Below are 13,851 nucleotides of genomic sequence, written 5' to 3' on the forward strand. Positions count from 1 at the left end.
ACCCAGAGATCACATTTCACTTCCAACAATGAACTCCTCTTCTGTCCTCTTTGTGTGCATCCTCGGGGCATGTTCTGGTGGGCAGCAGAATGTTTTTAATACTATAATAATCTCTTTGTCATTACGTAAATTACATTGTCTTATCTCTTCATAGTCTGGACTGTCCACGGGAGAAACCTGAAGGTCAACGATGACGATCAGGAGGGAGCAGAATTGGACATCTCTGTGGAGGCTCGCAAGGTAACATGGCTACTTTAAACAATCTGAAAGCCTTAATATCAAATAATTAAAGGATTAGATGACTAGTAACAATGAGATGATATATTAACTTTTTCTTTAGGAATATTGGATCATTTTACTGCATTGAGTCTTGAAAAACAATCCATCTGAGTTCAAAGGGGGAATGTCTCTACAACCATTTATTTATTAAAATAAAATTTTAAAAAATCCATCACTTGAAATACAGTTTTTAGGACTCATCCCTTTGCTCATTATTAAAAGTATGTGTCACTTTTACTGCAGCTTCCAGGTTTGTGCTGGGTGTGCAAGTGGAGCTTAAACAAGGTGAAGAAACTCCTTGGACGCAACACCACTGCAGAGGTAAAAATAAAATGTTAATAATAAAATAAAATGTTAATCAAATGTCTGAATTTAAGACTGATATCATTTCTTACTCTTACAGTCGGTGAAAGAAAAGTTGATGAGGGTCTGCAACGAAATTGGCCTCTTGAAATCTCTATGCAAAAAATTTGTGAAGGGACATCTTGGGGAATTAATCGAGGAGCTTACCACCAGTGATGATGTGAGGACGATCTGTGTCAACCTTAAAGCCTGCAAGTGAGTCACCAGCCAACTATCAAATGGTTTGATGAACAATATGACCCGTCTTACATATACATTGTACAACACAACACATAGTGGTAAAAATTCTTGACTTGTACTTTTACCTGAGTATTTCCAACTTGTGTTCCAAATGTATACATTTCAGAGAATAACATCGGTCTTTTTACATCACTACATTTCTAATGGGATATAAATATAATACTGGCTTGTTTAAAATATATATAATATGTTTGGTCTGATTTGATTTATTTTTGATTTGTTTTCTGTTGTGCTCTCTTTAGGCCGAAAGAGTTGTCTGAGCTGGACTTTGAAAGTGACGAGGATGCACACACTGAAATGAATGACCTTCTGTTTGAATAACTGACCTTAATTTGCAAGAAAAACATAAACCACAAGTGGTTAAGTGCACGCTCAGCGTATGAAAAGCTTTTCACCTTTCTTTTTGTGACTGCTCTTTCTTACGTACTTTGATTGACATTGCAATCCCTGTGTTGGTCATTTCTGTATCATCTGTGCAGACGATATCAATAAATTATTCAAACTGCATGAATATTCTTTGTCAGACTGATCCATGTCATTTAAAATTAAGATGAACTCTTCTACTTTAGTTGAAAGGTTACAGGCGCCTCTGTGGTTTGAGAAAATTCAAATTTTAAAAACATGACAGCTGTTTAAATAACATGGGAAAAAAAGCTACTTGCTACTAAAACCGGGATGTGACAGACAGTCTTAAAATGAATAAGAAACCAAAATATTAATGGTGTGCCTGCAAAGCTGACATAAAAAGGCTGCTGCTGAGTTAAGTCACATCTGTCTTTTGCAATGAGGATTGTCAGATTCGAAGCTCCAATCTTTACGGACAATGTGAACTTCAAAATGCATTTTATTAATTATTATTTTTTTAGCCTTTATTACACAGCTTGAAAGGGGGTAAAGAGAGGGGATGACGTGCAGGAAAAATTACTTGGGAAAACTTGCCACTAAGCTTCTTCTGACAGGATATTGTTTGGTGTTGATGTTAATACCCACCAAAGCTGTGAGAAAGTAAAAAAACATTATACGTAGTTTGTCTGAAATGATACTGGTGGTAAAACACATGAGAACGTCCCACTGCAGTGAGGCAGTAGTGTAATATCTGTATAATATCTCTCTATATCTATTAATCTTTAGCTTGAGGAGACTCCGGGGTTTACTTTATTGTGAAAAGATGTGAATCTGGTCCAGAGGAGCTGATATTAAACACCTGATATGATGTATCCTAATAAAATAGACCCTTTAAAACTGTGTTTCAGTTGGCTAAATATTAAATCCTGCCCAGAATTTTATTTTCATTAGAAATGTGCTACACCCATAATTCAGATCTAAAGCCTATAGTCTGAAGTTTCATATTAGTTCATGGTGCATATTGTACCATGAACTACCCTGTCTTTGTAGCAACCACAAGCTGACAAACTTGGCAGTGACACATCTGGGGGGTACAGCAGGTTTCATGTAGAATCTGATATAGACAAAAGATCAAACTGAGGTTGTTAAACCAGAATGAATGAAAACTAGACCACTGAAAGACAAAAGCATCACCGGTTGTTTTGATTTTTTAATTTTTTTTTAATAATAATAATTCAGTAGATAGAGGACAAAAAGGTGCACCTTGACACAAAGTGTCTTTACACATTTTCACAGATAAACATAAATAAGACGAAAGTACGAAACACAGGAAAGATATGACCTATTTACACACAATGTCTGTGGGTGCCATGTCGCTGGTTATCTTTGTAGTGCAACAAGTTAGCTACAAATTTTGCACATCTCAAAATATGGTGTCAGTGATAAAGATCTGTCATCAGATCTGAAGCGCATTTAACTCTTCACGAGGGGGCTAAGGCAGAGAGCAGGCACTTGCTTTTTCGGTCAATGAAGTGTCTGTGTGACTGACTGCTGTCCCAGCTCTGCTTTAAGGCCTGTCGGTCTAGCTTGTTGAGTCCCTGAGAGCAAAGACGGAGATCCTGGACCAGCTCTGACAAACCATCCAGACATGCACTGTCCCAGGGGCCAGACACCTGACAACCTGTGGGCAGAAATATAAAGAGTGATCCCTTACTTTCAGGAGAATTCTACTCAACTTATTCACATTTATAATAGGGATGTGTCACAAAGGCAACCAACATGGATGTAAACAAAAGCAGGTTTTAAAACACACACAAAAGATGAAGAAACAGCACCTAACTTTGTTCACCTGCAACTACTGACCCACATACACTCACGTACCTTGAAGGTTCAGGATGGTCAAAGGTCGACCCGCCTCTCTGAGGGACATCAGGATGTTGTGAAGTCCTGCCGACGTAACAGACGGGTTTCCTGACAGGTTCAGACTCACCAGAGTCGGACATGAAGGCAGACACCTGGAAACCACACAACAACAAACCACAAAAATAGAAACTTAAAAGACCATCCTTGGTTCTGTTCGTGTAAGAATCACAAAAATTAATCCAGTCACGTACAGTAATGCAAGTTAAAATGTCATCACTGGCATCATATCTCTGATCACATGTACACAAATTATCATGCTTGTAAACAGACACACCAACCTGGCCAAGGTAGCTACGCTGCTGTCCGTCAACCCGTTTGCTGCCAGACTCAGGTGGGTCAGCGAACACTCGTCCTACGGGAAGACAAATGCCTTTATTAGTTTCTGCTGTGCTTGCGGTAACAGTTACACTTCAACCTCTCAATCAATCAATCAATCAATCAATCAATCAATCAATCAGTCAACATGTGAATGACATGCGTACCTGTGACAGGACACTGGTGAAGTGTTCCAGCGGCGGGTAATCAGCAGGACCCTTGCGGACAGCAGACAGGTCCAAGTGTGTGAGGGAGTGAAGAGGCAGAGTCCTCAACACCAGCTCAAAGCCGGTGGAGCCCAGTGCATTGTGGGATAAACACACCGATTTCAAGTGGCCTGTACCTGGAAGATCAAAAACATGAAATATGTTCTAGAAATATGGACGTACGTACATGAATACACTACACTGTGCTCCCTTTCTAGCCAGTTAAAAAAAAAAAAACCTTCTTGTTGGTTAAATCTCTGAAGAGAGAGATTTGTCGATATGTTAGCCACTTACAGGTCGTAATCTAAAATCAAAGCAAACACAACTTGATGCATCTCTCATCTAAACATCCTGTGGCATGTTAGTTAAACTGAACACTGATTGCGCTTGTTGGGAGAGTTTACCTGCCAGCGCGCTCGCCAGCAGCAGTCGATGCTGCTGCAGGAAGCGAGCAGTGAGACCACAGGCCTGCAGAGACAGCTTGGCTAACAGAGGGCAGCAGGACAGCAGACAGGAGAGGGATTCAGACACGCCGTCACCCAGAGGGTTCATACTGAGATCGAGCTCTTCCAGGCACTGCGAAAAAAAACAGAAATGTGCATGACACATTTATCTTAAACTGGCCTGGCATTCTCGGAGGTGTTGCAAAAGATTGACATGTGGTTTATGACACAGAGCACACAGGGGGGAGGGGGTGGGAATGTGATAGCCTCAAAATGCTGATAAAGATGAAGACGTGCACCAACTGTGTCGTGATCAGCACCACAACTATCAACTGTGTGAATCGCTACTACTGCTCAAGGTCCGTCTGCAACAAACGGTGAGATGGCTGAGCATCACTGTCTTTGTGCACTGACCAATGACTGTAACAAACTGGAATTAATGTGCACAACAGTACAGATCAACTGACATAGACATAGAGAGAGAGAGAGAGAGAGAGAGACAGACAGACAGACAGAGAGACAGAGAGACAGACAGAGAGACAGAGAGACAGACAGAGAGACAGACAGACAGACAGACACAGACAGACAGACAGAGAGACACAGACAGACAGAGAGGGAGACACAGACAGACAGACAGAGAGAGAGAAAGAAAGAAAGAAAGAACAGACAACAGAGCGAGACAGAGAGAGAGACACAGACAGACAGAGCGAGAGAAAGAAAGAAAGAGCGAGACAGAGAGAGACACAGACAGACAGACAGACAGACAGACAGAGCGAAAGAAAGAAAGAAAGAAAGAAGGAAAGAAAGAACAGACAGAGAGAGACACAGACAGACAGACAGACAGACAGACAGACAGACAGACAGACAGACAGAAAGAAAGAAAGAAAGAAAGAAAGAAAGAAAGAAAGAAAGAAAGAAAGAAAGAAAGAAAGAAAGAAAGAAAGAAAGAACTCATTCTGCCTTACCGGAAACGCCGGATGGCTCTGTCCCTTTAAAGCATTTACAGCCTTCTCCAGTCCTTCCCCTGTAATGTGACAGGCGGAAACGTCCAGCAGCCGAAGCCGAGGCATGGTGATCGTTGTGGCAACCAGCTCAGGAAGAAGGTTATCACAGAGGCGGTTGCCAGAAATACGCAGCTCGGCGAGGCTGGTCTGAAGTTTTAAAGCACGGAGGAGCGGGTTCAGGGAAGAGGGGGCCAAGCTGAGGCCACACACCGACACAGAGGAGCTCCCATCCTGCACCTCGCACAGCCGGGTGACACGCTTGTTCTCATCTGCCGGAGGACAAAAAAAGATGCCGTGCTCTGGGATGGTTTGTCAAAATGTGTGCGTCTGCGTTTAGTGTGTTTTCATGTGTGATGCTCACCCACTGCCAGGCTGTCACAGGCCTTCTTGTAGCGCTCAGGGAGAGGAGGGAGATCCCAGGAGCAAACTTCAGCCAGAACCTGCGAGACAAAAACACATAATTAAAACTGTGTCCTGATGAAAATGAGTAAACTGACATATTTCCTTAATGTCTGTCCTCACCTCTTCGTTGGTGTGCAGGACGGCCAGCAGCCGGTCATGAGGGGAGAGCAGAGCGCCTTCCTTCTGCAGCGAGAGGCGAGGCAGGAGGCCGCATTTCTGGTAGTAGCGCTGGGCGGCCTGCTCACACAGCCACGACACAGTGCAGGAGTCGGCCTCACTGGAGCACAGTGCGGTGAGGACGAGAGTTAAACGGATGTAAACATGCAAAAACAGCAGTATGGTGCGCTGAGTCCAGTTCACTCATCACGGGTGATGCTGTTGTAGAAATGTTGCAAAAGCAGATGGAAAGTAGCTTAACAGCAGTACAGCTGTGGAGAAAATAAACATTTCTAACAAACCTTTGTGGAACTGGGATGAGGAAAACATCTTCCTGAACTCTGACCCTCATTCTGATTGGTGGAGGCAGTGATGTGGGCATGGGAGCAGCCAACGTTTGAGTTGGAGGCTGAAATAAATCAACAATACAAACATGAATACAAGCAAAAGAGATTTTAAACATCAGTCTTTACAGGTCTTGTGTTAGGGTAAACCACCTTTTGTCAAAAGATAAAGCTGATAGTGATCGAGCTGCAGCAGTGTCTTAAAACGGCGCCGCCGTCTCGACCGTCTCTTTCTCTCATTTACCGCCACATTCATCACTGTCCGACGTTAATCAAGAAAGAGGACAGACTTCTGACAAATGATGTTCCAGTTTCGGCTTCAGGTTTCAGGAACATTAATAATAATCTAGCCGACGTCAACGTTGTCCTGAATAAGTAATGTGAAATCACCCTCTGAATTTTTACTTCGACTCTTTTGAACTTGAGCTGTTGTTAGATTGTTTTTGTACAAGGCAAGCGATACTGTGTTATGTGCATTCTGTCTAGATGTGACTACATCAGAATAAAGTTTCTTTCTCACCTGCATGTGTATTTGTGGTGGCGGAGGCGTTTCCGGTCTGTCGTCGTCGTCGGTAACTGTGGGGCTTTGTGACCTGTTGACCTCTCGTCTGCCTAACCGGACCATTCCTGGCATCTGAGTCATTTTGACCTGGTGAGGCCTCACAGAGCCGTTCTTTTTCAGAGAGAGACTCCTGCTGGAGGAGGAGGGACCTGCAGAACCTGAAGGAGAAGAAGAGCAGAATGAAGGTAAATTATATAAAGAAATGTGGAGAAACATATCATGAAGGTAAAGAAATTATTACCTCTGCAGGCCGTGTCCGGGTTTAATTGCCTACTTTGACTTCTTGCTGTCGAGGACAAGGCGAAGTCCTCCCCTCTCGTCCCATCGTGTTCCACTCGAAGCCTCCTCTTCTTCTTCGGCTGGACTTCCTCCAAATCATCCTCCAACCAGTCATCAGCCAGATACTCCTCCTCTGGAACCAGGGCCGATTTGTTGCTGGATGAGACGGCAGGCGTGCTGGAGAACTGAGGCTGTGTCAGACCCTGGAAACGAGCTTTGGCGCTGCCTAAGGCTCGAATGGCACTCTGGTACTCCTCTCGTGCAAAGACAGACGCCGCTGGGGCCTCCCTGACACTTTCACGACCGGAGTTGGGGATCAAGTTGGCGTCTTTCTTTGGGAGAACTTCCTTTTGAGTCTGGGCAGCTGGGAAACTGTTTCTAAGGCGGACGGGGCGGAGAGGACTTACTGGGGAGTCGCTGTCGTCTGAGGAGCTGCTATCATTCTAAGGAGGACATAAACACATTTAGTCATGAACTGTAAATATAAATGTAAAGAATCCTAAAATATGTAGTTTGTATAATCCCTATGAATCGAAAGCATCTGTAAGAAGGAATTTACCCCATACAGGACGGCAGCCTCTGTTCCTCTCGCTCGGTGGCGTTGTGTTGAGCCGTTGCTCTGCCACCGTTTGGGGCTGGAAGGTGCTGCCTTCATCTCCGAGCTCTTGTTGGTGCTGGGCCAGTCTTGGCTGGAAGAACAGCCCCCTCCAGAGGACAACAGTGGCTCTGAGTTCTCAGCATCAAACAGCTGGCTGTCCTGCAGAGCATCGAAAGGCTTGGCTGGGGCCGGAGCAGCAGCCACTGTGTTAGACGGAGATAAGTAGGGAGAACAGTTGACAGGATGTTCGAAGGCAAACCGTGACAAAAGTGGTACAGTGACACAAAGGCCTCACCTCCCCCCGCGACAGCCTTCCTCAGTAGTCTCTCTGTAGCCGCGCACTCCTGTTTGGTCTCCTGGTCCAACTCTCTGCTGTACGTCTTCTGCCAGTGGCGCAGGGTGTCCATGGCGGTGTCACCCTGAAACAGGATGGTGATAGCGTGAGACAGATGCACAAATTAGCCCCATTCAGACAGGATTTATCTTTCCACGGGAAGAGGGGTGATTTAATCGAACGCACCTTGGAGTTGCGGAGGGTGACAGAAGCACCTCTTTCCACCAGGAGCCTTGCAACTTTTAAATTACCACATGCGAGGGCATCGTGGAGTGGAGTCACTCCTTCACATAAGGGACCGCCGGGATCGTTGATGTTAGCGCCGCGCTCCAGCAGCACGGCTACAACATCTGGATGAGCACAAGACAAAATATAGGATAAGGAGTTTGTCTTTTTCATAAAGCAAGGTTTAAATAGAGCTCATCTTAAATTAGTTACCATAGTGACCATGGTTGCAGGCCTCATGAAGGGGAGTCCAGCCACAATAGTCTCTTGGGTTCACTGGGTGACCCTAACATAGAGACAAGCAGAAAATAGTTCATTGAAATTGATATTTGAAATAAATATTTAACTAGGAAAGAAGTTTGTTATTCTGATTTTACAGTTTACTGAAGATTTTCCTGAGTTCTGTGTCTTGATTTTGCACAATCCCACAATCATCATTTCCTCACCTGTTCGACCAGATAATGGACCTGCTTAAGGTTTCCATCTATACACGCTCTGTGCAGAGACGTCTCACCCTTCTCATTCCTCTTGTTCCACTGAAGTAAGAAAACAAATGCAAGAAGTTAAAACACTGAACACGTGGAATATAAAGATGCTGCTTGTGCAAAGTGACAACTGACGACTTACCCGTCCTGTTTTCCTCCTTCCTGACACCATCTTGTCATAACCCTCCAAATCATCGTCTACAAACCAAATGAAAACTCAGATAAGACCAAAATAAAAACTTAAATATCAGAAATGATTTGTCTAGAGATGTCAGCTCTACCAGAGTTTGAGAGATCGATGTCGCTGTCATCCAGAGGTTCGCTGTTGTCCATCTCCTCCTCTTCATCCTCCTCACCGTCGCTCCCATCTGGACGCCAGCCCTCAGCAGCACACACCTCCTGCAGCCTCGCCTCGGTGTCATCGGCCTTCGATGAGCCACATCGTCTCTGGGACGCCAGCCAGAGTCTCAACGCACGTTTCTGTAGGAGGGAAATGTGTCTGATTCCCAGGTGTTTTAAGGGCATTTGTGTGGCTGATTATGTAAGAAAACCCTTTTGCTCACCTGCAGCCTGGCCTGGCCAGACTTGTCAGCCAGGTTTAAAGCTTTAGAGTAGCTGCTGTCTACATCCTCGAAAGGACAGCCACTCTCTTCCTGAGCTGCTGCGATGTTTAGCCAAGTGCTACACTCCTGAAACAAGTGATGAAATGAAAAAAGTATCAGTAAGTCAGGTCTTCAATCATGATCCATAATCTGATGGTCATTAAATACAGGTAGTGCATGCGTACCTCAGTAGAGCTGCCCTGTCGTAAAGCCAGCTCCTGTCTGTAGTGCTTCACTGCCTTGCTGTGCTGTCTCAGGTCTGTGTAGGTTGCAGCGAGGGACACATGGATGACAGCCAGCTCCCTGTCAGGCTTTCCCAACGCCTCAGCGCCTTTTAACTACACCACAGAGCTCAACATAATTAACTGAGGTAACATTCTGTCACGTGACTAAATTAAAATCAGAGAGGAACTAAAACTAAAAGTGGATATTTAGTGCTAGAGTAAACGTTAAAATATTCTTTACCTGAGCTTGGTATGCGTCCAGAGCTTTGCTGAAGCAGCCAACCTTACAGTACAGGTCCCCCAGCTGCTCAGCCAGCCCCACGGCCTCATGGGAGCTAAGTCTTTTGCCCTGATCTTCCCCCAACTCTTCCTCTAGCTTCGAGCCCTGGTCAGCTGTTGAATTCAAACAAATCACACCATGAACTCAGCAATCTTAGTGAAAAAAAATATGATTTTAACTAAATACAAAGAATCAACAGGAATGAGTGGATTTAAAAAAAAAGCTCTTTCACCATATTTGAAAGCTTTCTTCACCGCCTGCTTGTCCAGTGGCTGCTGGGATCCCAACAAAAGAGCTTTCTTCAGAGATCGTCTAGCTGCTACAAAATCGCCCAGAGACAACTGCACCTGTGGATAAACACCACAGAGACACAGACATTACTAAATATACAGCCACATTAACAGAAAACGGGTTAAGTTGGGTTGAATGCAACTGTATTTGTACCTTGCCAATGCAGTGAAAGCACTCGCTCTCGCTGAATTTATCTTTGATCTTCCTCGCACACTCTTTGGCCTGTTCGAGGGAGCGCACAGCATCGGACTTCTGACCGTTACGGAAGGAGATGTTGCCCAGGTTAAAGTTTGCACGGTAGAGATCCTCCAGCAGCTGACTCTTCCTTTACCAAAGTAAGAATGGAGAGAGAGCACAGTTAACATTATTTTATGGTAATCTTCTTTTTGTCCATCTTCCTACACTACATTACAGATGTACAGTTTAATGTAGTTTAGGATGTTCTTACTCCGCAATGTAGATACTCCGTCGGATAAAGTCGTTGCAACGTTTAGTCTCCCCCAGATGATCACAGACCAGACCAAGATTGAGAAAGAGACGTGCCTTCATCTCACTAACCTCCTGCACTGACACGGTTCCTGGTGGTAAGAATTATAAAGACAATGTTAGAATCAACGAGTAATACAAAAACTATACATGCTATATAACTCAATATGATACATTAAATTCCTGAGAAGACAAACAAACAGACCTTTTAGACGGTCCTCCACAATTCCAAGGCTCTTCAAAAACGCATCCTCCGCTTGCCCTAAACTGTTTCTCGATTGGTCCGATTCATAACGGAAGAGGTAGGTTCGACCAATAGTCGCCAGAGCCCTTTGCTCCTCAGCGTGATCTCTGACAGAGCGAGCCAGGTCCAGGTGAAGCCGCTGGTGCTGAAGAAGAATAACACATGCAACACCTTACACAGTTGTATTACTCTGCTGCTGATGTAGAGAGTTGGTTTAATGCATGTTGAATAAATCAGACCAATCTTCGTACTTCTAAAGCAGCTTTGATGTTGCCCATCTCTGCGTAGCACTCTCCGATCTTACGATGCGCCACAGCTCGTCCGATCACATCGTTCAGCACCTCAGAGAGAGACAACTCCTGCGTGTGCTCCCCGATGGCAGCCTCATAATCACCTGAGATAGACACGAGGACCAAACGGGACAAACATAGAAGTGAATGTATGAATCAATATTAAAACTTTCAAAAGAGAGGAGGAGGAGAAAAGGGTAGCAACAGGAGGAAGGAATGGTGAGAAGCAGGGGAATAAATAGAAAAAAAGATGAATATCCATCTAAAAGCTTAAAGTATGTCCACGTAACATGCAGCAGAAGAAATGACTGCAGACTTTTGAGTACTGTCATACAAATATACAAAAGTATGTAGATTATTTGTTGATCTTTCTGTCTGTCTAGTGCCAGCCTACAATAGTTATTGTAGAGTTATTTCTCTGCAAATGTTCAATTTTAATCCAGATTTATCTTATGCATGTTTACTGTGTCTCATGCTGCTACTGGATTCTTGAATTTCCCTCAGGATCAATAAAGTATCTATCTATCTATCTATCTATCTATCTATCTATCTATCTATCTATCTATCTATCTTACTTTGTCATTTTATCTTTTGAGTGTCCTTAATAAAATGACAATAATAAAAGATATAGAAGAGAGTAAAGGTAGTGTGTATGGCGACTATGTAGTATGACAGGTTGGTTTAGAAAAAAAAAGGCAACATAAAAGATGCTGACTCACCTAAAAAAAACAATCAAAGAATACAAATCAGAAGAAGACCTGCTCATTGAAAAACTACCTAAAACTCACAAACACGACCCTTAAATCACTGTGAATAAATCTGCACACTGTGCTCTGTCGTCCAGCAGCATCTCTCACTATCTCTCTCTCTTACTCTCTCTCTCTCTCTCTTTCTCTCTCTCACTATCTGTAAACATACATGTCTCATTAATGCATGTTACTAACTAAACTTCTTCCCCAGAGTTTTTGTGCTTTGTCATCCAGCAGGTTCTCGTGGATCGTGGCTGCTGCTGTGGTCCTGCACGACGTCCACTACACATATTACCACTGTCATTATTGCTGCCATATCTTCATTACAGTTTATAGTTAGTTGATGATTTGCTGCTGCTGCTGTGCATCTGTGTCTCTCTATCTCTATCACAGGTTCCACTGCTACTGTAATCATTTTATCATTCATTGTAATTCATTGTCATTTTATCAGTCATTGTAATTGTACAATATGTTTGTGTTGATTTGTTCTGTACATGTGACATCTATTGCACGTCTGTCCGTCCTGGGAGAGGGATCCCTCCTCTGTGGCTCTTCCTGAGGTTTCTTCCACATTTTTTCCCTGTTAAAATGTTTTTTTGTGGGCAAGTTTTTCCTCACTCACTCGGTCTAAGGACAGAGGGTGTCACTCCCTGTACAGATTGTAAAGCCCTCTGAGGCAGATGTACCAACACACTCACCGCTCCTGGACAGCAGCTCTCCCAGCTGATTGCAGATGGTCGCTTCCTCTCGTAGGTTGTTGTTCTTCTGCGCTTTGCTCTTCGCTTTCTGCAGCTCTGCAGAGTCACCATCACACATTAAAACTTGAACACGACACAGTAAAAAATAAATTAAAAACAGAAACAGATCAGTTACTTACGTTTGATCTCCCGTGCAGAGTTCATCTTGGCCGCGGCTAACGGCTAATAGCTCAGCTTAGCGCTTAACTGACAAGTCATACGTGAACAAAACAAACAAACAGTTTGTTTTTTAATCTACACGTCTTTGTCCTTGTCCGTTAATGTCCTCGCTGTCACGTATGTGTCCGATCGGTGTCCCGTTAAGCGGCGCTACATAGTAAACACGTCCGTTAACGTCCGTTAGCTTCACAAACCGCGCCACTGCAGCGTCAAGCCAATGGCTTCCCGTGTTCAGTACACCCTGATTTTAGCCTGTCAGGCACAAATCCCGCATCCCTGGGATTAAAAACACCGTGTGTTCAACTCTTTTCCTCCACCGTGTTTACTTAGCGACAATCTAGCACTTATAGACAACAAGTCTGATTTGTTTACGTGTCTTTGGGCGGTGTACAGCGTGAGAACAGTGCGCCTTTCTGTCTGACAGACTAAATTCAGGGCCACAAATGCACCCAGAGTATATCCCGACCCGTTCATTGGCTAACGCCGGGGCGTGACGTAGTTCTACATAGAAACAAGTGGAGGCACTATCTAACTAACTCCTGTGTTTCTGTTTAGTTTAGACAATTATCAGCTGTTTATGTACTTAAATCCCGCACATGAAGCTTCAGGACAAACCCGTGAGAGCATGTTAAAGCCCTGTGACTGAAACAACAACAATACAGAGGTTTGTTACCGAGTGGTTTGCTCCTGTTGCCTGGTGTGACTCTGCTAAATGTGGGTCAAGAAGTCAAGTCAGTCAGATAACAAAGATAAAAAAAAAAAGAGGTAAGACAAGACAAGACTTGACAAAGGTCAACGGTGAGGTCAGTAATGAAGAAAGTGTTCAGGAGCCTCTGATGTCTTATGCTGTATTATTTATTGACGCTTGGCCAAGGAGAATTAGAGACACTCTCAAAGTTCATCAGAAGTGTCTGAGTCGGTCTCACATTCTGCCCAACTAATCCTGGTGGATAGACTTTAAACCCAAAGATAACACCACCAATACTACACGCCCAGAATACAAAGAGAATGTCTTTACCCATGGAGTTATTGTCAACATATTCTAGTCTGGAGACACGGATGTCTGTTTACGCAGATTGGACCATCAACGGCAAGCTATCTATTATGACTAGGAAAGCAGCAATAGGTCTCTTCGACCCTTGTCACCACAGTGTTGAGATAGACTGGCACCTACTGTTCCCAATCAAAGCCAAACAACTAATACTGCTGAGGACCTCAAGGCCCACACGTGACCTTGTGTAACCTAAGGATAGAAAATTCCATAA

General features: G+C 43.9%; 2 protein-coding genes across 2 annotated transcripts; one reads left to right on the forward strand and one right to left on the reverse strand.

Annotated features, from left to right (window-relative positions):
* On the forward strand, window positions 1-1,386 carry LOC104922158 (antimicrobial peptide NK-lysin-like; the record flags this gene model as incomplete). The annotated part of the gene is given in 5 exon segments (NM_001303323.1): window positions 1-77; window positions 155-240; window positions 523-600; window positions 683-837; window positions 1,125-1,386. Coding segments are annotated over 5 exon segments (447 nt in total). The 3' UTR covers window positions 1,204-1,386.
* Window positions 1,387-2,427: 1,041 nt separating this feature from the next.
* Window positions 2,428-13,015, reverse strand: tonsl (tonsoku-like, DNA repair protein). The gene is made up of 28 exons (XM_027275099.1): window positions 12,547-13,015; window positions 12,368-12,463; window positions 10,882-11,024; window positions 10,592-10,775; window positions 10,349-10,478; window positions 10,054-10,225; window positions 9,842-9,956; window positions 9,571-9,722; window positions 9,291-9,443; window positions 9,067-9,192; window positions 8,785-8,983; window positions 8,646-8,701; window positions 8,465-8,554; window positions 8,232-8,304; window positions 7,980-8,143; window positions 7,755-7,878; window positions 7,421-7,662; window positions 6,824-7,304; window positions 6,541-6,740; window positions 5,979-6,085; window positions 5,641-5,797; window positions 5,480-5,558; window positions 5,080-5,387; window positions 4,076-4,247; window positions 3,633-3,808; window positions 3,429-3,502; window positions 3,109-3,242; window positions 2,428-2,908 (listed from the first exon to the last, which is right to left on the reverse strand). The coding sequence occupies exons 1-28, from the start codon at window positions 12,569-12,571 to the stop codon at window positions 2,709-2,711; spliced, it is 4,332 nt and encodes a 1,443-aa protein (XP_027130900.1). The 5' UTR covers window positions 12,572-13,015; the 3' UTR covers window positions 2,428-2,708.
* Between the last annotated feature and the right edge of the window lie 836 nt (window positions 13,016-13,851).

Source organism: Larimichthys crocea, chromosome XXIV (assembly GCF_000972845.2).
Source record: "Larimichthys crocea isolate SSNF chromosome XXIV, L_crocea_2.0, whole genome shotgun sequence".
Taxonomy (NCBI): domain Eukaryota; kingdom Metazoa; phylum Chordata; class Actinopteri; family Sciaenidae; genus Larimichthys; species Larimichthys crocea.